Below are 24,860 nucleotides of genomic sequence, written 5' to 3'. Positions count from 1 at the left end.
AGAAGAGAGTTATGTCATTCTAGGAAGGAAGTGTGGTATCATGGGAAAAGGGTTGGATCTGGAGTCAGAGGACCTGGGTTTGAATCTAAACTCTAGCACTTAATGGCCTGTGTTACCTTGAGCAAGTCACTTGACCTCTCTGGCCTCAGTCTCCCTGTCTAAAATGAAGGGTTTGGACAAGATGACCTCTGAGGTCTCTTTCAGCTCTAAATCTGGTGATCCTGTGATCCTGTTTAGGAGGAGATTATCGACAGTGTCAAGAGCAGAAGGTAGGTCAGCGAGGATGAGGGCTAAGAAAAGACCATGAGATTTAGCGATCAATTTAGTATCATTTGAGAAAGCGGTTTCAAAGTCCAAAGGAAGAATGAGAACAGGAAGGAGAGACTGAAGTCAGGGAGGCAGAGCACAGATCTCAATTGATATTAAGGAAAACCTTCCTAATAGAGCTATCCAGAAGTAGAGCAGGTGCCTCAGGAGGCGGTGAGCTTCACATCCCTAGAGATCTTAAAGCAAAGGCTGGCTAACCACTTAGGAACCTTGGAGAGAAGATTCTTGTTCTGGTACACATTGGACTAGATCTTTTTTGAGGTTCCTTCCATCCCAGAGACTCTGGGATCCTGATTCAGTTAAGAGACTATTACAATACAAGAGTTGATGAAGGACTTAGCTAGAGTGTCACCTATGGAAGGAGAGATGAAGGGGCCAATAATATCCAGTGTACATATAGTGCTTTACAAATATTGTCTCATTTGATACTCAGAACATCCTTGGGAAAGAGTTGCTATAATCATCCCCATTTACAGATGAGGAAACTGAGGCTGAGGGCAGTTAACTGACTTGGCCAGAATCACAGAGCTAGTAAGTGACTGAGCTAGGGTTTAAATTCAAGCCCTTCTTGACTCCAAGCCCAGCACAGTCTCCTCCGTTCTACTGCCTTTCTACCTCTCTAATCTCTAGCAGATGCTAGAGGTATTGCAGGGAATGAATCAAATGGGCTTGGAGTCTGGTGGTTGTAAGGAACAAAGATGAAGGAGGAGGGGTGGCTGGAAAGATGGCGATCCCTTTCAAAGAAACAGGGAGGCTGACAGAGAAAAGGATTGCTTGTGTTTGGAACAGATCTATTTGGAAGGGTTGGCAGCCCATCCAAGTAGAAGAGGAAGCACAGCCAGTAGGGTTACTAAACATGAGCCTGGGGGTTCCAAGGCCTGGCCATCGCCATGACGTAGATACCACATAGATCATGATCGTAATCATAATAGTCAGTGGCATTTACAAAGTCGGACTGCTAGGTGGTGCTATGGAAAGAGTGTGGAACTGGGAGCTGAAAAGATATGGTCTCAAATCCCATCTCAATTACTTCCTTAGTTACATGACCCTTAAGCTCTTGTAGTCTCAGTTTCCTCATTTGTAAAGTGAGGAGAATAATAGCACCTTACCTCCTGAGATTGTTGAGAGGGTCAGATGAGGTGACTTGTGGAAAGCACTTTGCAAACCTTAAAATGCTGTATGTTGGTCATCATCCTTATTAGGACTTTAAAGTTTGCAAGGGCAGCCAGGAGGCACAGTGGGTAGAATGCCAGGCTGAGAGTCAGAAAGAACTGAGTTCAAACCTAGCCTCATACGTTTACTGGGTAACCCTGGACAAGTTGCCTCATTTTCCTCATCTGTAAAATGAGCTGCAGAAGGAAATGGCAAATCACTGCAGTATCTTTGCCAAGAAAACCCCAAATGGGGTCGAACAACAACCAAGTTTCCAAAGCGCTTTATGTATATAATCTCACTCAAGCATCATAACAGCCCTGTGAGTATTATAATCTCCATCTTATGAATGAAGAAACTGAGGGCTTAGACGATTTGCTAGTATTCACAAAGGTATTTGAGTCAAGACGTGAGCCAAGCTCTTCCTGATGCCATTCTAGCACTTGGTCTGCTACAGGGCACTGCCTCTGTTGTTGTTGTTGTTCAGTCATATCTGATTCTTCATGGCCCCGTTTGGGATTTTCTTGGCAAAGGTACTAGAGTGGTTTGCCATTTTCTTCTCCAGCTCATTTTTTACAGATGAGGAAACTGAGGCAAACAGGGTTAAGTGACTTGCCCACTGTCACAAAGCTAAGAAGTGTCTGAAGCCAGATTTTAACTCAGATCTTCCTGACTCCAGGCCTGGCTCTAGCCAGGTGCCACCTAGGTACCCTAATATTTAGGTGGGAAGGATGTCAGAAATGATGTTGCCCATCCCCCTTATCTTGTATATGAGGTGCAGAAACATTAAGACACTTGCCCAAGGTTACCCAGATTTTAAAGAGCAGCGCCATAATTCAAATTCTGTGTCTGGCACCCTTGCTGGGAGTGAAGTGTGTCTCTCCCTTCCCCAGAAGCTAATTCTCCTTGGCTGGAGAGATTCAGACAGGTGTGCCCATTTCTTTGGTCCCTTGAAGACCACCTAGTAATTTTCTAGAACACAAAAAATATATCTCATCTCATTGGTCCTATTTGCCAACAAAGCAATAACAATAACAATAGCCAGCATTTATATGGCATTTTAAAGTTTGCAAAGTGCTTCACAAATATTAACTGATTTTGCCCCCTCAAAACGACCCTAGGCCTCAGACCAAACACTTGACACGTACTAGCTGTGTGACCCTGGGCAAGTCACTTAACCACAATAGCCTAAGGGGGGGGGAACCCTAGGAGGTAGATGCTAATATTATCCCCATTTTACAGAAGGGGAAACAGAAGCAGGAAAAGATTGAGTAATTTACCCAGGTTCACACAGCTAATAAATACCCGAGAGGAGCTTTGAACTCAGGTCTTCCTAACTGCAGGCTTAGTGCCCTATCCACTGCACCACCTACCTGCCTATCGAGGAAAAGCATACTGAGTGGGGTTGGGCTTCTGTGCTTTTGATACCTAAGCAATCTAGAAGGTCTTAATCATTAAAGGAGACGCCATCCCCGAAGGGAACCTATCATCTGCTTATCCAGTATTGAGCTTGGGAGATCCCAAAATCATAGGGAGGGGTGTAGAGAAGAAAGGAAGAAGCCAATCAGTCCATCAATCAAAAGCCTTTTATCCAGTTCCTTCTAGGTGCCAGGAGCTGTGCTAGGTACTGGGATTTAAAGACAAAAAAGAAGTAGCCCCTGCCTCCAAGAAGCTTACACACTATCCCAGGAGACTATATGTACGTGTGTGTGTGTGTGTGTGTGTGTGTGTGTGTGTGTGTGTGTGTGTGTGTGTATGAGTAGTTGGGTGGTACACTGGTTAGAGTGCTGGGCCTGGAGTCAAGAGGACTCGATCTCCTTTTTTTCCCCTTAATAGTATTTTTTTCCAATTACATGTAAAGATTGTTTTCAACATTCATTTTTGCAAAATTTTGAATTCCAGATTTTTCTCCCTCCTTCCCTCCCCTCCCTTCTTCCCAAAAGAGCAAGCAATCTGATATAGTTAGTTTATACATGTACAATCATGTTAAACACATTTCCACATTAGTCATGTTGTGAAACAGGAATCAGAACAAAAGGGGAAAAAACAAGAAAGAAAAAACAAAAAGTGAAAATAACATACTTCAGTCTGGATTCAGACTCCATAGTTCTTTCTGTGGATGTGGTTAGCATTTTCCATCACGAGTCTTTTGGAATTGTCTTGGATCATTGTATTGCTGAGAAGAGCTAAGTCTGTTGTAGTTGATCATTGCACAATGTTGCTGTTACTGTGTACAATGTTCTTCTGGTTCTGCTCACTTCACTCAGCATCAGTTCATGTAAGTCTTTCCAGGTTTTTCTGAAATCCACCTGCTCATCATTTCTTAGAGCACAATAGTATTCCATTATATTCATATACCAGAACTTGTTCAGCCATTCCCCAATTAATGGGCATCCCCTCAATTTCCGACTCTTTACCACTACAAAAAAGAGCTGCTATATTTTGTACACATGGGTCCTTTTCCCTTTTTTATGATCTGTTTGGGATACAGAACTAGTAATAGCATTGCTGGATCAAAGGGTATTCACAGTTTTATAGCCCTTTGGATATAATTCCAAATTGCTCTCCAGAATGGTTGGATCAGTTCACAATACCACCAACAATACATTAGTGTTCCAATTTTCTCATACCTTCTCCAGCATTTATCATTTTCCTTTTCTGTCATATTAGCCAATCTGATAGGTGTGAGGCAGCACCTCAGAGTTGTTTTAATTTGCATTTCTCTATAGTGATTTAGAGCATTTTTTCATATGATTGTAGATAGCTTTAATTTCTTCCTCTGAAAACTGCCTGTTCATATCCTTTGACCATTTATAAATTGGGGAGTGACTTGTATTCTTATAAATTTGACTCAATTCTCTATATATATAAGAAGTGAGACTCATCTTCTTAAATTCAAATATGGCCCTTGATGCTTCCTAGCTTTGTAACCCTGGGCAAGTCACTTAACCCTGTTTGCTTCAGTTTCTCAACTATAAAATGTGCTGGAGAAGGAAATGGCAGACCACTCCAGTATCAAATGGGGTCACAAAGAGTCAAAAACAACTGAACAACAGCAAATATATATGTGTATATATATGTATATATACATATATGCATGTTAAAAATGTATACTGTTCAAAAAATTCCAAGTAGTTTTGAGGCAGAGACTTTAGCACCTGGGGGAATCCCAGAAATATCCCTGCAATCAGTTTCCCTACTTTCCTTCAAGATTTAGCTCAAATCTCACCTTCTGAAAGAGACCTTTCCCAGTCCCTCCAGCTGCTGATGCCTTCCCCTTCTGTATGTAACTAGTTTGGTGTTGTTTCTTCTCCCAGAAAGTACATTACTTTGGAACAGGGACTGTTTTTGCCTTTGTATTCCCAACATTTAGTAGCGGGCTTACTATATAGTAAGATAGTAAGAAAGTAAGAAAGAAAGCTTAGTAAGAGCTGATTGACTATCGACTGACATAGGATGGAATTAATTTGGGGTGGGGAGAAGGGAGGCATTTTTTGGATGGGTTTTTTGATAAGGTAAGTCCAAAGAGGTATTTTTCATTCCTAGACTCACTTCCTGGTCCCCTCTTTTCTTAACTCCTACAGGATTCAGGGTTTGGCTACCTGACAAAGTTGGTTTTATCATGGGTTTGGAAGAAACCAAAATCATCATTTAATGAGCCATTTTTCATTCCATAATGCAGAACTCATGATGAGCATTGGACCACCGGGAAAGTAAATAAAGCTTACGTGCCAGGCACTTTTCTAAGTGCTGGGAATACAAAGACAAAAATGAAACCTTCTCCACCCTCAGTGAGCTTACATTCTGTGAGGGAAGACATGCACAAACATAGATATATACAAAATATATACAAAGATGAGGAGATAGAAAGAACTTAGTAAAACTTTGGGGATGTTTAGCCTAGAGAAGAGAAAACTGGAGGGGGGAAAACCACAGGTGATACCTGTTCTCAAGTATTGGAAGAACTGTCACATGGAAAAGGAATTTAGCTGTCATGTAGGTTGCCCAAGGAAGTGTTGGGTTCCTCACACTGGAGGTCTTCAAGCAGAGATGGGCAAATGACCTTGGCTATGTTATGGTGGGAATGCCTTTCATCAATGATTTAGGCTAGATGGCTGCTGAGGCCACTTCTAGCTTCCAGATTCTACAGTTCTGTTATTCTGATTTGTTCTGATTGGCCTCAGAGGCCAAAACTAGGAACAAGTGGTAGAGGTTACAAAGAGTCAGATTTAGGCCTGATGTCAGGAAAAACTTCCTGGTAATTAGAAGAATTATTTGAAAAGTGGAATGGGCTGATACAGGAACTGGTATATTACCCCACATTCAATGTCTTCAGGCAAAGGTAGGATGACCTCTTGACATGGATGCCATGGTGAATATTCCTGTGGAGGGATGGACTGAACTAAGTGGCCTCTGGTCTCTTCCATCTCAGATTTTGTGATTCTGATTCTGAGTAGTATAATCATCTAAAAGAACAAGAAGTGGAGAGAAAGAAACAAGTCTACAGAAAGCTTGGCAAGGGGTCCCAATCAACAAGTATTTATGAAAAGTAATTTAAGAATACCTCAAAGGACCAAGTTGTGTCAATTGATGAAGTGTATTTTTTTTAATCCATAAGGCAAAGAAAGTAGAGATAGTAGGATGCTAGCAAAATTATAAAATCTGCTGTAATTATATAGGTATTTAAAATGCATTTGCACAGATGGGAGAGATTAAATTATAAAAAAATCTTTTTTTGTGTCAATTGATGTGCCTGGTCCTTCCTTATAGCATTGTCAAGTCAACAATTATTTATTAAGCACCTGTTATATGTCTAGGCATTGGGGATGAAGAGGAATAAACGAATAGTAAAAGTCCTTACTTTCAAGGAGCTTACAGTCTAACAGGAGAAACAATAAGTACATGTAGAGGGATATGCAAAATAAATATAAATAAATGCAAGGTATTTGAATACAAGATAGCTTGGGAGGGAGGGCACTAGCAGTTTTAGGAAAACAGGAAAATCTTTATGAAAAAGATGGTGCTGCTTGAGATGCATCTTAAAGAATGAGAGGAATCCTGTGAGGGAGAGGTGAGGAAGGAATGCATTCTAGACAGAGGATGGCCAATGCAAAGATATGGAGATGGGAAATTGAGGCCCATGGCTGAAGAACAGAGAAAGAAAAGGCCAGTTTGGAGAGCACTGAAGGATGAAATGAAGAAGCACAACAAACAGATGAAAAATGGAAAATATTTGTCAAGAATTCTACACTGATCTCTACTGCATCAAAGACAGTGAAGCTACCACATTTAGACTCTAACAGTCCAATGTACTGTATGAGGCTGTGGCAATGGTGATAACAAGGACAAAGATGGGAAAGTAGCTGCCCTAGACCAAGTATGCACGAAGGAAGTCTGTGCTGAACACTGTTTTAAGGATGTCGAAAGATCAGTTCTCAAGATATCTGAAAATGGGAGGATACCACATGCCTTGAAGAAAAAATAGATATTCCTACCCCAAAAAAGTACTTGAGAAAATATCAATAAGTTTTGACCCCTAGATCTACTCTCCCATCCTTACAAAATCTACGTGAGAGTAGTCTGTACACATGCATCAAAGACATCCTTGACAAAGGTATGAGAAGAGAACAGCCAGGGTTTCACAGAGGATATTCTAGAGCAAAACAAATATTTACAGGCATTCAACTAACTGGAAGGTTTAGAGAATTCAAGATCAAATTGTACTTACTTTTTGTTGATTATAAAAAAATTTTGATTTGAGAGAGCAAAGCAATATCTTAAAGGGTCTCCTTCATGTACATTGAGCTCATGATTCCTTGAAAGATTTAACAACTTTGATAACTTTTGTTCATCAACCCTCTACTTCTTAATAATAAGCCAGGCAGAAAATGGGGAGAAATATGCTTGTCAGGTGTTTGTCATCATCTAGGAGGAAAAGCAGTGTGGAGTCCACATGGAAGAAGAGTTCCCAACAGGTGCTCCTATTTGCAGCTAACCTTGTGCTGGATAATCAAGCCCTGTAATGTTTTCAGAGTCTCCTCAGTGAAATCAGGGTTTGGCCTTGAAGGAACCTTCCACAAGGGAAAAAACAAGTTGATAAAGAATGGCTATTGTCCAGACTATGATATGCAGTATGAACAGTCCCTAGAACTGAACCATTAGTAAGCAGTACAAGAATCTTGGCCAGACACGGTAAATGGACCCAAAGTTGAGCAGGAAGAGGAGAGCAGGCTGGATTATCTTTGGGAAATGCTTTTAATGACCCTAAACTTCTCCCTGAAACAAAGGCCTGTCTTTGAAATAGCTCTGTTCTGATGATGCTATATGGCCCTGAGTCAAGGGATGCCACAATCTCCAAAGAATTGAAGCTTCAGGTCATCCAGAGGACATGGAGAAGATGCATGTTGGACCAGAGGAAGCTACAATTTATTACCAACGAGAGACTCTGATAGAATGTGAAGTCCTTGAGGACAGGGTTTGCTTCTTTTTCTGTCTTTGAATCCCCAGCCTAGGACAATGTCTCAGCACATAGCAAGGCACTAACTTAGTACTTGTTCATAGGTATTCTTTGTCAACTTGTCTTTCCCTATGTAGATGGATGATTGAACAATTCTACAAAAGAAGTGGTATAAAAGCACCAGAGCTGAAAGGGACCTTAAATGCTAAAGTGTATAACCCCCTCATTTTACAGGTTGAGGAAATTTGTACAGATAAGGAAATTGAGGCACAGAGAGGTTAAGTGATCTACCTAGGGTCACCCAGCTGCTAAGTATCTGAGGCAGGATTTGACCTCAGGGCTTCACAACTGCAAGTCCAGTGCCCTAACTGCCATTATTTGACCCTGCCCCTCGATGTATGACACTTATAGAATGAGACACTGTAATTACTGTGGAGTTTCATGAGCAGACATGGCCTACGTATTAATTTGTTTTGCTTGACTCTTATTGATTACAAGGAAAGGTTCTATCCAATCAATCAGTCAACAAGCAGAAGTGGGGAGTCAATGGGAAGTAAGGGGTATTTTTTAAAAGGGTGGCAGAGAGAAGGGAGGAAGGAGGGAGGGGGGAGAGAGGGGAGAGAGAAGGAGGAGGAGGAAGAAGAAGAAGAAGAAGAAGAAGAAGAAGAAGAAGAAGAAGAAGAAGAAGAAGAAGAAACATCAACAAAATGCTTTGAAAAAAGAAACTAAAAGAGAGACATTTAACCAGGAAAGAAGGTGGATCAATCATGAAATGAGAGTGAGGTGGAACTGTATGGATAACTGTATGATCCTTTGGTGTCCACACATTGTCAGGAGGTTTAGAGGAGGGCCTCTGGCATGTTGGGTGCCTCCTTCTGCCCCGCTGTGGAAGATTTAGATTAGGACATAGACCAGAGTTGTACAGATTGAGGAGTGGATGGGTGACAATGGAAGGAGCACCAATGAGATCAGAGCCGTCAAAGTAGAAAGGAAGTGGCATGTGAGTTGAACTTTAAAGTATAGTTGAGAATTCCACAATTGAAAAGAAAAAGGATGGACATTCCAGGCACCAGGAACAGTGTTAGTGTAGGCACAGGCTGAAGAAAGTGTGAGTTAGTGATGAGGGAGGGGAAAGAACGTAGAGAGAAAAGAGAAGGCCTAGGAAAGAGACCTGGGGGATCTCTACATTTAGAGACCCAGAGAGGCTTCAATGGAGGCAGAGCTTTATGGGAAAAAATGAAGTGATTGTCCCCAAAGCCCTATCTCTGAGTTAAGCAGGCATAGGGATTAGCATTAGAGAGGAGGTCTCTGCCCCCAGATGCAAGCTTCACCCACCCTCATTGATATGCTAATATATTCATGGGAATGTAGGAATACTTCTTTTTTGGGGATGGCTAGAGGATTTCTCGGTTTGTGATCTCATCAGCTCCTTTAAGTTCAGATGATTCTCAGATCTTTAAATCCAGCCTTCACTAATCTTTTCCCCATCCTCCAGCTTCTATCCCTCTCCTGGAATGCCCTACTGCCCCCCTCTCACCCAATGGAATGTTAAGCCATGGTATCCTACTTATCCTTTCTTTGAATCTTTTGAAATCTGCTCTCCCAAAATCTAGGGCACATGTCAGACTATGTCTCACTTTCCTCTTCTGGATCAAAAATTCTAAACTGGTGTGGTCACTTCCCTCTGAGGTTTCCACCATTTCCACCCGAGCAACTAGCTGGTTCCTCCCTGTCGGTGAGGATAAGGGCGAGAATGGCAGTTCCCCTCATTGTTTCCTCTTCCTTTTGAAGTGTAAGGCTTATCATTAGGGCAAGCCAAAAAAAATAAATAATTAGCTATTTTGCTGTTGTCAGAAAGAAAGAGAGCCCCAGTAGATGTCTAAATATCTGAAGTTCTCTATGATTGCTATATTATGCATCCATGAAAGTCTTATGATCTATTTTTTTGTTTTATTTTCTCTAGGCAGTGGGGTTAAGTGACTTGCCCAGGGTCACACAATTAATAAGTGTTATATGTCTGAGGCCGGATTTGGACTCAGGTCCTCCTGACTCCAGGGCTGGTGCTGTATCCACTGCACCACCTAGCTGCCCCTTATGATCTGTTTTCCAAACTCTTCCATCCGTTTCCCCTTTCTGTCTAGGTGGTCTGTAGCATTCCTTCCAAGTATGCCCTTCCAGCCATATTTCATTCATGGGTTCCATCCTACCAAGTCCTGTGTGGTGAAATCAGCCTCTTTGTATAGGTTGTCCTGTTTCTCTTGCTTGCTACCCATATCCTGTGCATTTATGCATGTACATCTGAGGACAGGGTTTCTACTGCTGGCTACCTTCTTGGTTTTTGTCTCCTGTCTTCTGGGCATCTCCACTGCTATTCTTCCTTCATTGTAGGTATTCTTTTTGTTTTCTTGTTTGGTAGTTGTAGGTAGGCAATTTTCTCCCTTCTTTTTCAGTTTAAAGCCTATTTGATTATGCATGTTTGTTTTTGGAGGCAATGGGGGGGGGGTTAAGTGACTTGCCTAGGGTCACATAGCTAGTGTCTGAGTCTGATTTGACCTCAAGCCCTTCTGAGGCCAAGGCCACCTCCTGGATGTCCCTATTTGATTATGTTTGCAAGACTCCGTACGGTACACTCCTGGCCCAGGACACCACATTATGATATTTTAAATCTGGGTACCACCTTATCCACAAAACTTTCTCTGATTATCCTTTTCTTTCTCTCCTCACAATATGTTGTATTTATTTAACTGTTTCGTGTGTTGTATCTCTCGGTAGAATGCAGCTCCCTGATGGTGGATGTGATTTTGTTTTTCACCATTGTGTAGAGGGTAGGTAGTTCATCATTGTCTGTGAGGGGCAGCTAGGTACTGGGTTGGGTGCTGGGCCTAGAGTCAGGAAGAGTCATCTCCCAGAATTCAAAACTGGCCTTAGATACCTCCCAGCTGTGTGACCCTGGGCAAATCATTTCACCTTGTTTGCCTCAGTTCCTCATCTATAAAATGAGCTGGAGAAGGAAATGGCAAGCCACACTAGTATCTTTGCCAATAAAACCCCAAATGTGGTCACAAAGAGTCAGAGACGACTGAAAAACAACTGAACAACGACAAAAACGGCTTATGAAGTTGTTGAAAGTAATATTCCCCTTACATGGACAATGGGAGAAGAAAAGTCAGATGGGTAAGCATTGGTGCCTGTGTGCCTCCTAGTAAGGCATGCTCTGGAACTGTTAGAGTGCAGTCTTAGCATAAGCCGCCAAGGGGCGCTCCAAACTTGGGCTGCCCTACGATCAGAGATCAGGAGCTGGAAGACACCGTGGAGGTCATCAAATCCAACCTCCACATTTTACAGATAGAAGCTGAGGCCCAAGGAGGTGGCATTACTTGCCCAAGGTTTCATAAGTAGCTAGCATTGGAAGTCGGACTTGAAGCCAGATCGAATTCCTCTGATTCCAGAGCCAGTGTTTGCCAGGCAGTACCAGGCTGGCTCTCCTTTTCTGTTTTGAAGACTTAAGCCACAACCTTGGGTCTCTGAGCTAATGCCAGGAAGCACTCACATCTTCCCAGTATCTGCCTGGAATCCGCTCAGCTCATTGTCGCGTATAAAATCTAAAGTCACAGCTCTGATCTCCTTCCCAGCTTTGGATGACCCAAAAAGAAGACAATATTAATCATAGTTAAGAATGAAATTGAAGTGATAAGTAACTTATTAAGCTCCTGTCCTCTCCTTGTTCTGGTAGATATTTGAAAAATCTTCATCTCTCCATTCCCAGTCTTCAGCCAGGGATTCCCAGAGTATCTGAGGAGCCTTTTAAGGAAGCCCAGTGCTGTATTCTATTTTCTAAGACAATGGGTGACAGTTAGATGGGTTCACAACTAGCTGAGTGACCCAATCCAGAGAGTCATGCTAAAAGGATCAAATATCCACCTAGAGGGAGGTCTCTCAGAGGTTTGTCCTTAGCCCTATTCTGATAAATACTTACATTAATGATTTGGATAAAGACATGATTAGGGATAAAGGAACGCTTAATCAAATTAGTGTATGACCTAAAGCTGAGAGGAATTAGATGACAGAGTCAAGCTCCTAAATGGGGAAAGGGGAGAAATAGCCTCACTAGCATCCATGCTATTCTGGTTAGCTGGGTTAGCATTTCATCAGATGACCCAAGGTCAGAGGCGGCTCAGTCTTTTCTCGTGGATGGCTGCTTGCCATCCCTTCCTCCCCCACGCTCTGCTCAGCTCCCTGCTATATACTTCCTCTGCCTTCTTCTCCAGCTGAGCTCTGGCAAGTTTTACTGGTGTCTCGTATCCACATCTGGCTGTGGCCTCTGACCCCCAGATGCTTAGGGTTAGGGGGAATCCCTTACTTCTGTTGTCACAGGCAGCTTCTATCCCTGACTCAAGCATATCGCACATGCTAATTTCTCTGCAGTATGATACTAAAAAGGAGTCCAGGTTCTTGGCTTTAACAGCAAGACAATTAATGACCTCTTGTGACAGACTTGTCATGTTCACAGTTCTGGGTAATTCCTCTTGCATTTCTAGTCCCCAGCTGTCACTGTCAAGTTTAGACACTGAAGGGGCATGTAGAAGAGAAGACAAGCCTTCTGAAGCAAGTGTCGCATTAATATCCCCAGCATTCAGCAGTGAGGCCTTGAATGTGGTAGAAGTTTAATAATTGTTTGTTGAAATTAAATCATTCAAAACCCCACTGACCAGTCCTGTCCTCCAGAGGTCACAAGGCCCTTACTGGGGTTCCAATCCCCTACCACAGCCCTTAACCTGGACAATAAGCAGAAAAATAGCCAAGGACCGAAATCAGAAACTCTGGTGCATTCCCCAGACAGGATAGGCAAGGGGAAGGATGGGCAAAAGCTATTCCTGTCAAGCCAGTCAGAGGCTGAATTCCCTGACCATAGGATTAGGTTTCAGTTCCAAAAACATGTCCATTTTTCTGCTTGTTTTTTTTTTTGTTTTGTTTTTTATTTTTTACTTTCTCTTCCCTTGTATAATGGTCTTGGAATCACAGACTTCTCGATTGAGAAAGGAGCTTAAATATCATCTGGTCTAGTCTCCCATCCCATACAGGTTGGCATTCCACAAAAGGGACTATCCGACCTCTACTACAAAAGCCTATAATGGGCCAGCAAGGAACCATTACCTGAGGCAGCCAATTTCACTTTGGAATCATGATGATTGTTAGGAAGTTTTTCCTAGAGTCAGACCTACATTTGGCTTCTTTGCGATTCCATTCACTGATTCTAGCTCTTTCCTCTGGGACCAAACAAAAGATTATGATCCCTCTTCCATGGGACAGCTCTTCAGATATTTGAAGGCGGTTTTTGAGGAATGCCCTCTTCCCTGCTTTCTCTAGGCTGAGCAACCTTATTTCTTTCAGCCCTTCCTCAAACTCCTTTGTTTGCCTTTTAAAGGAAGGAAGGACACAAGCGTGTATTGAGTGCCTGCTCTGTGTCAGGCTCTGCGCTAAGCATTTTATAACTACAACCTCATTTGATCCTCACAACAACCCTGGGAGGTAGGTAGATTTGTAGCCAACTAAAATACCTGAAGTATTTTTCACATGAACTGTTATCTAGCCAGACCTTCCCCTTCTGCACTTTCACAGTTGAGTTTTTTAATGCAAGACTTTACACTTATCCCCATTAGAAGCAGCTGGGTGGTGCAGTGAATAGAGAACCGGACTGGAATCCAGACCCTCAGTAGCTGTGAGGCTAGTGGCAAGTCATTTAATTTGTCTGCCTCAGTTTCCTTATCTGTAAAATGGCGACCATAATAGCATCTAACTCCTAGGATTGCTGTGAGGATAAAATATTTGTAAAGTACTTTGCAAAGTTTAAAATACTATATAAATACTTGTTCGCTTTATTATTATTAAATTTTACCTCATTAGATCCAGACCATCTTTCCAGCCTATAGAGATTTTTTTAGATCTTGACTATCATCAAACATGTTAGCTATGCTTCCCAACTATGAGTCACCTGCCAAATTGATAAATATGCCATTTGTACCTAAGTCATTGATAAAAATGGTAAGCAGACTGTGATCCCACAGTCACAGTTCTGGGGTACTGAGTAGTCCACTAGGAATGTCCCTCTAGGCTGACATCAGTCCATTAATGACTATTTTTTTTTATCAAATTTTATTTTTTTTGGGTTAACAAAAATCTAATTTCTCTTCTTGCCACCTCTCTCTACTTTTGAAAAAGAAAGATAAAACTCTTGTAACAAATATACATAGTCAAGCAAAAGCAAATTCTCACATTGAGCTGTGTTTAGAAATATGTATGTGTGTTTGTGTATGTATATACAAATACATCTTCATCAGCACCCTGAGTCTATCACCTCTTCAATGTCAAAAATCAACAAGCATTTGCATGTTTCTTCATGAGGTGAATCGTGGTTGGTCATTGCATTGATTGGCGTTCTTAAGCCTTTCAATTTATGATGTTGTTAATGTATAAATTTTCTGCTGGTTCTGCTCACTTCACTCAAGTCTTTTGTTGTGGCAAGTGGCATTTTAGAGGAAATTGCTTCTCAGATATTGACTTGATGCTCTGAGATTTCTTCCATCCCTGGAGATTCTCTTCCTTTGTTCTCTCAGATGGCTATTTACCTTACCCTAAGGCTTGAAAACCTCTTCCTCTGAGCTAGGGAAATCAAAAAATCCTAACCCTTGTATCCTTAATTCCTGCAAGGTTGGGGTTAAAATAGCTCTGCTGAATAATTAAGGGAGTCAAACAAATCAAGCAAGGTACAGCCCTTAAGATGCTGGGTCATGTGGACATAGGGTAGTCCTGTCCTTCCATTCCAGGTCTGGTTTCATCTGAGCACCTTGGCCTCCCTTTGGAAGAAGATGGGGGAGGGGTTTTTTCAATTTAATTTTTTTGGTTACATTTGAAGTTCCAATCTGCCTCCCTCCCTCCCCACTCCACATTAGAGAAGACCACAATGTGATACAGACTTATAAATATATGCAAAACCATACTATGTGTACTTCTTTTTTTCAGTTCTTTCTCTGGAGGTGGATAGTATCTTCCTTCATAGTTGATTTGAGTATTTAGAGGACTCAGAATAACATGGTTGTTCACAATTATTCTTCGAACAGTATTGCTGTAAACTGTGCACAGTGTTCTCTTGGTTCTGCTCACTTCACCTTTCATTCTTTCAGGCAAGTCTTTTCATTTTTTTCTAAAATCAACCCATTCATCATTTCTTACAGCACAGTAGTATTCCATCACAATCATGTCCCACAACTTGTTCAGCCATTCCTCACTTGATGGGCATCCCCTCACTTTCCGGTTCTTTGTCACCACAAAGAGAGCTGCTGTAAATATTTTAGAACATATGAATGCTTTTCCTTTTTCCTGGATCACACTGGGAAACAGACGTGATAGTGGTATTGCTGGGTCACAGCGTGTATACAGCTTATAACTCTTTGGGCATGATTCCGGGTTGCTCTCCAGAATTGTTGGATCGGTTCACCGTTCCACCAACAGTGTATTAATGTCCTGGGTTTTCCACATCCCCTCCAACATTTGTCATATTCCCTTTCTATCATTTTAGCCAATCTGATATATATGAGATGATATCTCAAGGTTGTTTTAGGGGAAGGATTTTTAGGGGGTTACAGATTGAATGAAGAAGGATCGTGTTCTCATGTTTATCATGGCTACAGATGCCCTGGCTCCCTTTAGGGATTCTGGTGTGGTTGGGCACAGGAATGGGAGGAGACAAGACAACAGAAAAACCTTCAAGAAAAGTCATATTTCCCCCCACAGGTGACAGCTACAGATGCAGACAGCGGCCCCTTTGGCCTCCTTTCCTACTCTTTGGGAGCTGGGCTTAGCTCCATAGGCACACCCCCCTTCCAAATTGACCCCCTCACTGGAGAGGTATGCACATCCCGAAGCCTGGACCGTGATCAAGGACCCCCCAGCTTCGACTTCACTGTCACTGCTGTGGATGGGGTAAGGAGGAAAGACGGGGAGGGGCATTTCCCCTGGTGGGGAGACCAAACCTGCTGTGAGGGTTTCTTCTCACATCCCAATCCCCAATTCCTTCCAGGGTGGCTTGAAGTCACTTGTTTATGTAAAGGTGTTTGTGTCAGATGAGAATGACAACCGGCCTGAGTTCTACCCAAGGACATATGCAGCCAGTGTAAGCACCCAGAGCCCACCAGGCACGGCTGTACTGAGGGTCAGTGCACATGACCCTGACCAGGGTCCCCATGGCACCCTCACCTACCGCATCCTGGCTGGTAACAACCCCCCACTCTTTGCCCTGGACAAGGACTCAGGTAAGAAGCCAGAATATACCCCAGCCCCCTGGGGGAGCCCCAAAGCTTCCTTAACTCCCCAGTTCTGAGACTTCCTCAGCTGCTGCCTGTGATCATCCCATCCTGTTCTTGGATTTCTCCAGCCCACTCCCAGGCGTTCTCCTAACTTCCCCAGTACACGCTTGGGGCACCCACTCCCAGCTTCATTTCCCATCCCCCTCACAAACAACAACCTGTCTTGCTCCTGTGTTCTCCCTTTGTCCTATGCCTTATGCTCTCCCTTATGCCCCATGTCCTCTGCCTCATACCTTCTTCTTTGTGTCTTGTTTCCCATTCCATGTCCCCTGTGCTATGTCCTCTGTAACATGACCCATGACCTTTGTCCTGTGTCTCCTGATCCTATGTTCTGTGGCCTGTGTTTTGTGTCCTGCTCTCTCCATCCCTCTTGTTCTCCCTCTCTGTTTCCAGGGATAGTGTCTGTGGCCTGGCCCCTTACTGGACGGTCTGACTCTGTGCAGCAGCTGGAGATTGGGGTCCAGGATGCTGGCGGCCTTCGAGCTGAGCCCAATGCCCAGGTCAACATCAGCATCATCTCTGGGCCTCTTGCACTTCCAGTCTTTGAGCAAGCACAGTATGTCTTCTCTGTGCTTGAGGATGTGCCTCCAGGAACCAGTGTGGGCACCATACGGGCACACCACCCCCCAGGTAAAATATACTCACCCCCCTCAGTGCCACACACTTATTCACTTACATACCTGTGCTTACCATCACTTGGCAACATATTTACCTATTTGCACACAGACATACACATTTATCCTGCACATTTATGAAGTGCTTATAATAGCTATAATAATAACTAACATTTATATAGGACTTAAAGATTTGCAAAGTATTTTACAGATATTATCTTGTGTGATCCTCAAAACAACCCTGGGAGGTAGACGCTATTATTATCCCCAGTTTACAGAAGAGGAAACTGAGGCAGGCAGAGATTAAGTGAATTGCCCAGGGTCACAAAGCTTTTAGGTATGTGAGACTGCATTTGAACTCAGGCCTTCCTAACTTCAGATCCAGCACTTTATGCACTATGCCACCACCTAGCTGGCCTCTAGCCCACTAAGGATGCCAGGCACTATGCTAAGCGCTGGAGATTTAAAGCAAAAATGAAAGTCTATCCTCAGAGAGCCTGTATTCCATGAAGGGAAACAACACATTCACTCTAAATAAATATAACATACATACAAAGTAAATACAAAGTAATATAGGGAGGACAATTCAACTAGGGAGGATCAGACCAGGCCTCATGAAGGAGGTAGCACTTAAGCTGGGTTCCCAGGGGAGAGGATACTAGAGGAGGTAGAAGTGTGGGGGAGGTGCATTCCTAGCATAGGCGACAGACAAGCCTGGGCAAAGGCGTGGAGATGGGAGAAGGGAGGGACAGAGGGCAGGCCATTTGGGCTGAACTGAAGAGTGGGTGAAGTAATAATGTGTGATAAACCTGGAAAGGAATGTTGGAGCTAGATTGTGAAGGGCTTTTAATGACCGATTGAAGAGATTGTATTTTATCCTAGAAGCAGTAGGAAGCCCCTAGAGCTTCTTCTTGAGCAGGGGAAGGACGTGGTTAGACCTGTGTTTTAGGAATGTCTCTTTGGCATCTGGGTTTGGAGGTGGGCTTGGGGAGAGGAGGGGAGAGGCAGAGAGACCAGGGAGCCTTTTGCAATGGTCCAAGCAAGAGGTGAGGAAGAACTGAACCAGGGTAGTGACTAGGTAAATGTAGAAAAGGGGATGGATGCAAGAGATAGTGTGGAATTAGAATTAACCAGATTTGTCATGGACAAGTTTGGATAGGGATAGTAAGGGAGAGAAAAGAGTTGGGGACCACACAGTTAGATACACGGACATACGCATTGGGTGTCATATGCTTACACAATCTCACTGCCAGCCTGGAACTACAAAAGCTCACACAACCTCCCTGGTGCCATACACTTATTCATACACACTTTCACACATTCACTACCCCCCACCTCTCCAGGTAACACACACATTCATTTACATAGCATATTTATACACACTTGAAACTCTTGAGATTCCAGACACATTCACACAGTCACTATGCACTCACACATACTTATTCACCCAGATTCAAGTCACAGTCCCCCTGTTTCTGGACAGAACCATTCTATGGTATGGAATAAGCCAAGCTGGAATGGCACCCCCTAAACACAGCTCTGGCCATGCCCCTTGCTGTATGTCTTCCATGAGCTTAGCCTTGGGGTGGCCTTACAGTTTCTCACTCCCTCTGGCAGGCCGCCCAGGCTCTGTGGCCCTCACACTCTCTGGGGGAGATCCACAGGGCCTCTTCTCATTGGATGGGGCATCGGGACTGCTGCGGACACGGCGTCTGCTGGACAGGGAGCGCCTGGGGCCAGTGCTAGAGCTGGAGGTGCGTGCAGGCGTGGGGTCTCCCCCAGCCTTTGCCCTGGCCCGGGTTCGTGTGTTGCTGGATGATGTGAATGATAATGCACCTGCCTTCCCTTCACCAACGGATACTGTGTGGCTGCCCCCAGATGCCAGTCCAGGCACACCTGTGTATACACTGCGGGCATCTGATCCTGACACTGGTACCAATGGCCATGTCACCTTTACACTGGTGGCTGGGGGTAAAGGCACCTTTGCCGTGGACCCTACCACAGGCCACGTGCAACTGGTGGGCCCCTGGGTGGGCTGGCCCATGAGCTAGAGCTGGAAGCACGTGATGGTGGCTCGCCCCCCCTGACCGGTCGCTTCCTGCTTCGAGTAGCCATTCAGGAGGCAGGGTCCAGGGCTGGTATGGGGCCTGACACTGGGGCTGGAGGTGGGATCCCCAAGTTTGACAACCCCACTTACCATGTGGAGCTATCTGAAAGTACAGCCCCAGGCACAAAGTTCCTGCAGGTGCGGGCACAGGGCCCTAAGGGAGGGCCCCCTATATCCTACCACCTACAGTCAGATGGGGTGGGTACAACCTTTGGTGTGGAGTCACGTAGTGGATGGCTTTGGGTGCGTACAGCACTGGACCGTGAGGCCTGGGAAGCATACACATTGCCAGTCCTGGCTGTGGCTGGGGATGGTCAAGGGAGTGTGACGGGCACAGCCACTGTGAGGGTGAGCATCCGAGACAGGAATGACCATGGGCCCCGTCTCACTGAAGAGCCCACCTTCCTGGCTGTGGCTGAGAACCAGCCACCGGGAACCACTGCAGGCCGCATTACAGCCACTGATCGAGACTCGGGCCCCAATGGGCACCTCACCTACCACCTGCTGCAGCCACCAGATGAGAGTGGGGCCTTTCATATCCATCCACAGACAGGTAAGATGCCTGAGATCTCTGACCCTGTCATCAGTTCTAACTCTTCCACAGCCACCTGCAGATCATTGAGAATCCTGGTCCTTTCCAATTTGACCTGTCAGGCCCCAGGAGCCTCTCATCCTACTTTGCCCTTCTACACACACCCCAAAGACCAGTAAAACTCTCCAGATCTCTTATCTGACTCCAGGTTGATTCCAGTTCAAATCATTTCACATCTAAAGAGAACTCAGTGGCCCCCCACCCAGATCCGCCCACTCCCTTCACAAGGATTGCAACCCTGACCATGGCTCTGACCGTAGAATCACTGGCTCAGAACTCAAAGGAACCCAAGGGGCCATCAAGTACAGTTCATATCTGAAAAGGAATCCCCTACAACTGTCTTTGAGAACTGGCTATGTTGTCTTGGTTTGAAGACATTCAGGAATAGAAAATAAATTATATAGAACAGTGAATTCTCTATCACTGGAAGTCTTTTTTTTAAATTTTTAATTTTTTTTGGTTAGGCAATGCCCCGGGTCACACAGCTAGTAAGTGTTAAGTGTCTGAGGCCAGATTTGAACTCAGGTCCTCCTGAATCCAGGGCCGGTGCTCTATCCACGGCACCATCTAGCTGCCCCTATCACTGGAAGTCTTTAAGTGAAAGCTGAATAAGCAATTCTCAGGAATGTTGTAGAGAGGATTTCTTTTCAGTCCTGCATTGGCCTAAATGACCTGGGAAGTCCCTTCCCACTCTAATATTATATGATTCTGTTAATTCACTAAGCCCCTAGGGAACTCCTTTTCACTCAGAAACTTTTCCTTTGTTGAGATGAACCTGACTGGCTGCAGTCCATCCTCTCTCTCTTCCCATCATTTCTCCAAGTTCAGCCTTTAGGAACCCAGCTAATTTGCCCTTTCACATAAGTACGATTCCAGGATTTTATTTGAAAAGCTTTAATATCCCTTTCCAAAGTCTTTTTTTTCCTCCAGACTAAATATCCACAGTTCCTTTGACAGGTTCTCATATATTTCGGTATCTAGTCCTCTTATGATTCTGATTGCCCTCCTCTGGACCTTTCCCAGCTTCTTCATGTCTTTGCTAAAACACATAGAACTGAATCCAGTGCTCCAGTTGTGGTTTGAGTAAGCAGAGTACACAGCAGAGTACTTTCCTAGGCCTCTCTTCATATAACCTAAGATCATGTTCACTTTTGATTTAATTTGAGCTTTCATTCAACTAAAATCCAGAGGGTTTTTAAAAACTGTTTTCCCAAATCCTATACTTATAAAATTGATTTTTTTTTAAACCTGGGGTTAGAACTTTACACATTTATCCTTATTAAATTTAATCTTATTAGATTCTCCCCAGTGTTCTAGCATGTTGAGACCTGATTGGATTGTGACTCTTTTGTCTAATATGTTAGCTATCTCTTTTAACTTTGTGTCATCTACAAATTTATCTATGAATGTCATCTCTGTCTTCCTCTAAGCCATGACTAAAAAGGCAAAGACAAAGGACAGATCCCTGTGGCATTCCAATAAAGACTTCCCTCCAGATTGACACAGACCCATTAGTTGCTACTCTCTGGATTCACTCATTCGCAAGATCATAGACTTTAGACATAGAAGGAACCTTAGAGACCATCTACTCCAAGTCCCTTATTTCACAGATGAGGAAACTGAAGCCCACAGAGGTTAATTGACTTGCCCAGGGCCACACAGGTAGTAAATAGCCAAGCTCCTTAAGATTTAAACTCTGGTATTCCAACTCCCCACAAAACATTCTTCCCTTTGTACTATACTGGAACCAGTTCCAAGTATACTTAATCATGCTGAAATCTAGTCCACATTTCTACATGTTGTCCATATTTATATATTGCATAACACTTTAATATCATTTTAGTATTAATACTTAACAATTCTAATAACTAATATTAATAATAAAATGTTTTTATATTATGAGAGACTTTAAGTGCTTTGCTAGAATATAGTTCTAGTATATCTACACAGCCTTCCCCACTTCACCTATTTAGTAACCCTTTCAATAAATGAAATTATGTTAGTCTGGCATGATCTGTTTTAGGTGAAGCTGTGCTAGTTCCTAGATTACTGCTTCTTTTCTACATTATTATAAACCATCCTTTTTACTGATTCTAGAAATTTACCAAGAATCAAATTAAAGCCCCCAGGACTGGAGTTTGAAGAATCTGCCATCTTCCTGTTTTTACAAACCAGGACAATGGCTCAGCAGTTACATTCACAAGTTCTCTCAGCCTCCAAGGATATATTTTGTCTTGGCCCAGTAGTTTGAATTCATTAAAGGTAGCTAGCCCCTCTCATATCATCTTCTGGCATTTTAACTCCCTATTAATAATTTTTCTTCTGTCTTTCCCAGTTCAAATATTAATATCATTTGCAGAGAAAACAGAAGCAAAAAATAGGAGTTGAATTGTTCTGCCTTCTTTCTCTCTTTCATTACCAATGTCTTATCTACCCAAGCAAGTGGTCCTATCCCTTCTTTGAACTTCCTCTTGCATTGAATGTAGCTAAAACAAAACAAAATAAAACTAACACTTTTTTTACTTGTCCTTGGCATTTATTACCAGGCTCAGCTCATGCTGAGTGTCAGTGCTTCTGGCTATACTGTTATAGGTCATTCGGCTTTTATATTCACCCAGGTTACCCTCTCTTGCTTTCATTTGGGGGGAGGATATATCTTAAAAAAAAAAAATCTAAGTTGTGCAATGAGTTTCCTATTTTTCATTGTTTTCCTTAGATAACTCAGCCAGTACCCTGAACACTGATACCACTCTCCCACCATTTTAAGCTTCAGCCACCTAGTTTTCTGAACCAAATTCTAAAAGCCCCAAGCCCTAAACCTCCAGTTCTCTGGCTTTCTGGATCCCCATGCTCTCAAAACTCTGACACCCAATGCCCTAATTCCTTGGACTTCTCTTCTTCCAGGAGTCCTAGCCTTGCAGCACCCAGAATTCTGCCTCTGCCAAGTACATTGGGTCCTAGTCCCCCTGGTTCTATGAACTCTTCCCCCCTTAAATCCCTTGCCTAGACTCTCCAAGTCCCTAATGTGCCTCACCTCTCTTCTTCTCCCTTGCCCTTCCCTTATTCCCTCACTCTCCAGGGGAAGTGACCACACGACGCAACCTGGATCGTGAGCAGCAGAGCAGCTACCAGCTCCTGGTACAAGTGCAAGATGGAGGTGCTCCTCCCCGAAGCACCACAGGCACAGTGCACATCATGGTGCTGGACCTCAATGACAACAGCCCAACCTTCCTGCATACCCTGGGGGCAGCTGGTGGCGGGTTTCCAGTGCAGGTGAGATAGGATGGGATGTTCCTCATAAATGGGAGGACGGGTGCTTCCCATGCAGGAGAGAGGAATGGGAGTGCTCCTCATTCAGGAGATAAGAGGGGATCTCCATAAAGCTAAAGAACATACTTATAGTGCGTTCAGGGAAAGAGGGGAAGGGTCAATGGGCTAAGGGGAGAGAGGGTGGACACTGGGTGCTCAGTGTCAGAAGATGAGGGGTCCCTATGTGGTTACTGTTGGGGCCCTATGGTCAGTTCCATGGTCAGGGTTGACCTTGTGTCCATGTCTTATCAGGTGTTGGAAGGCATCCCTCCTGGAACCCTTGTCACACGCCTACAGGCAAAGGACCCAGATGAAGGAGAAAACGGAACAATCCTGTACAGCATGACGGGTATGAGGGTAGAGCGTTTGGGAACTGATCTGTCTGAGGACTGCATGATGTGAGGACTGAGGTGTCCAGTCACTCAGCTGTGTAGGGATTGAGCCATGTGACTGAGTCTGAAGACTAAGCCTCAGCTGTGTGAGTACTGGGCCTGTGGGGACAGTCATGTGAGTGCTGAGCTGTATGGTTACTGAAGCCACATGAGCCAGACCACATGAGGCCTGGGCTGTATATAGGCTGAGCCATGTCAGATCTAAGCGTGTGGGTATCAAGACCTAGCTTTAAGTAAACAATAGGTCAGTCTATTGATCAATCAGTAAGCATTTATTCATCTCCTACCATGTGCTAGGCACATAATATGAGCTGGGGGTAAAAACACAAAAAATGAAACAATCCCTGCCTTTGAGTAGTTTATATTCCATTGGGGAATAGGGGAAATTTTATATATGTTTGTGTGTGTGTGTATACATACAGTATACACATATACACATACATATATGTGGAATAAATACAAACAAATATTAGGTTAACTGGAGAGGATTAGGAAAAGCTTCCTGTGTAGCAGATGATGCTTAATATATGCCTGGAAGGGAATGAAGGATTCTTGAGGAGGTAAGAAGGGAGGGAATCAGGCACAGAGGACAGCCTTTGCAAATGCTTGGAGTCAAATCAAGCCAATTCAACAAGCATTTCTTAAGCACTTACTGTGTGCCAGGCACTGTGCTAAATGCTGGAAATACCAATACAAGCGGAAAGAAAGACAGTCCCTTCCTTCAAGGAGCTTACATTTTAATAGGAGAAGACAACTCAGAAGGGAGCTAAAGAGAGGAGGTGGCACTGTGGCTGGAGAAGGCACAGAATTAGCCTAGAGAAAATGCCATGAATTAGCAGTACACGCTGAAGAGGAATGAAGTCATGGCTGACCAAGGCCTCCTCATGAAAATGGAGGTTCTGGGAGGAACCAGCCAATTAGAGAGAGAGGTTGCAGGGGTAAGGATACTTCCAATGTGAGAAATAGTCCAGGCACAAAGTGAGCTTGCAGGGTACCTAGTAGTGAGAAGCCCATAGGGATGAGTGTGTAGTGCAGCCTGAGTAAAGGAAAGGTGCCAAGGACTGAAGCCAAGGACTGCAGTCTGACTGAAGTGAGACTCTGTCATCAGCTTGTATGGTATGTGAGCAGGACGGTACATGAGGAAGAGAGGAAAGGCCAGTTTGGCTGGTCCATAGTGTGGGAAGGGGAGTCATGTGTCATGAGATGAGAAAAGAGAGGTTGCAGCCAGGTGGGGAAGGGCTTTAAATGTCAGGCAGAGGAGTTTATGTGCTACCCTAGAGGCGATAAATGGGGAGCTACTGGAGCATATCGAGTAGGGGCCTGAGGCAGTCAGATCCAAGCTTAAGGAAAATCATTTTGGCAGCTGCTGTGCCGGATGGAGAGAGCAGAGACTTGAAGGAGGCAGACCAGTGAGGAGGTTTTCGCTGTGTGGTTGTCTAAGGATGAGATACGGCAAAGACTGGCGGGGTGCTGTGTGAGAGTACAGAATGTGGGTTATAGCCAGGAGATGTGGTGGAGACAGGAATGGTGAGATGACGGTTTTGTCC

At 43.9% G+C, this 24,860-nt stretch overlaps 1 protein-coding gene across 1 annotated transcript in view; it reads left to right on the top strand.

Annotated features, from left to right (window-relative positions):
* The window catches only part of DCHS1 (dachsous cadherin-related 1), an 81,500-nt gene that overhangs the window by 19,226 nt on the left and 37,414 nt on the right, over nt 1-24,860 (top strand). The window contains 7 exon segments of the mRNA XM_020975896.2: nt 15,728-15,916; nt 16,014-16,245; nt 16,693-16,929; nt 18,531-18,929; nt 18,932-19,573; nt 22,692-22,885; nt 23,174-23,270. Of these exon segments, the coding sequence (XP_020831555.1) occupies nt 15,728-15,916; nt 16,014-16,245; nt 16,693-16,929; nt 18,531-18,929; nt 18,932-19,573; nt 22,692-22,885; nt 23,174-23,270 (1,990 nt within the window).

Source organism: Phascolarctos cinereus, unplaced genomic scaffold (genome assembly GCF_003287225.1).
Source record: "Phascolarctos cinereus isolate Bilbo 61053 unplaced genomic scaffold, phaCin_HiC Scaffold_726;HRSCAF=1367, whole genome shotgun sequence".
NCBI lineage: Eukaryota > Metazoa > Chordata > Mammalia > Diprotodontia > Phascolarctidae > Phascolarctos > Phascolarctos cinereus.
The sequence above is the reverse complement of the archived record's forward strand: the minus strand, read 5'-3'. Positions and strand labels throughout refer to the sequence as shown.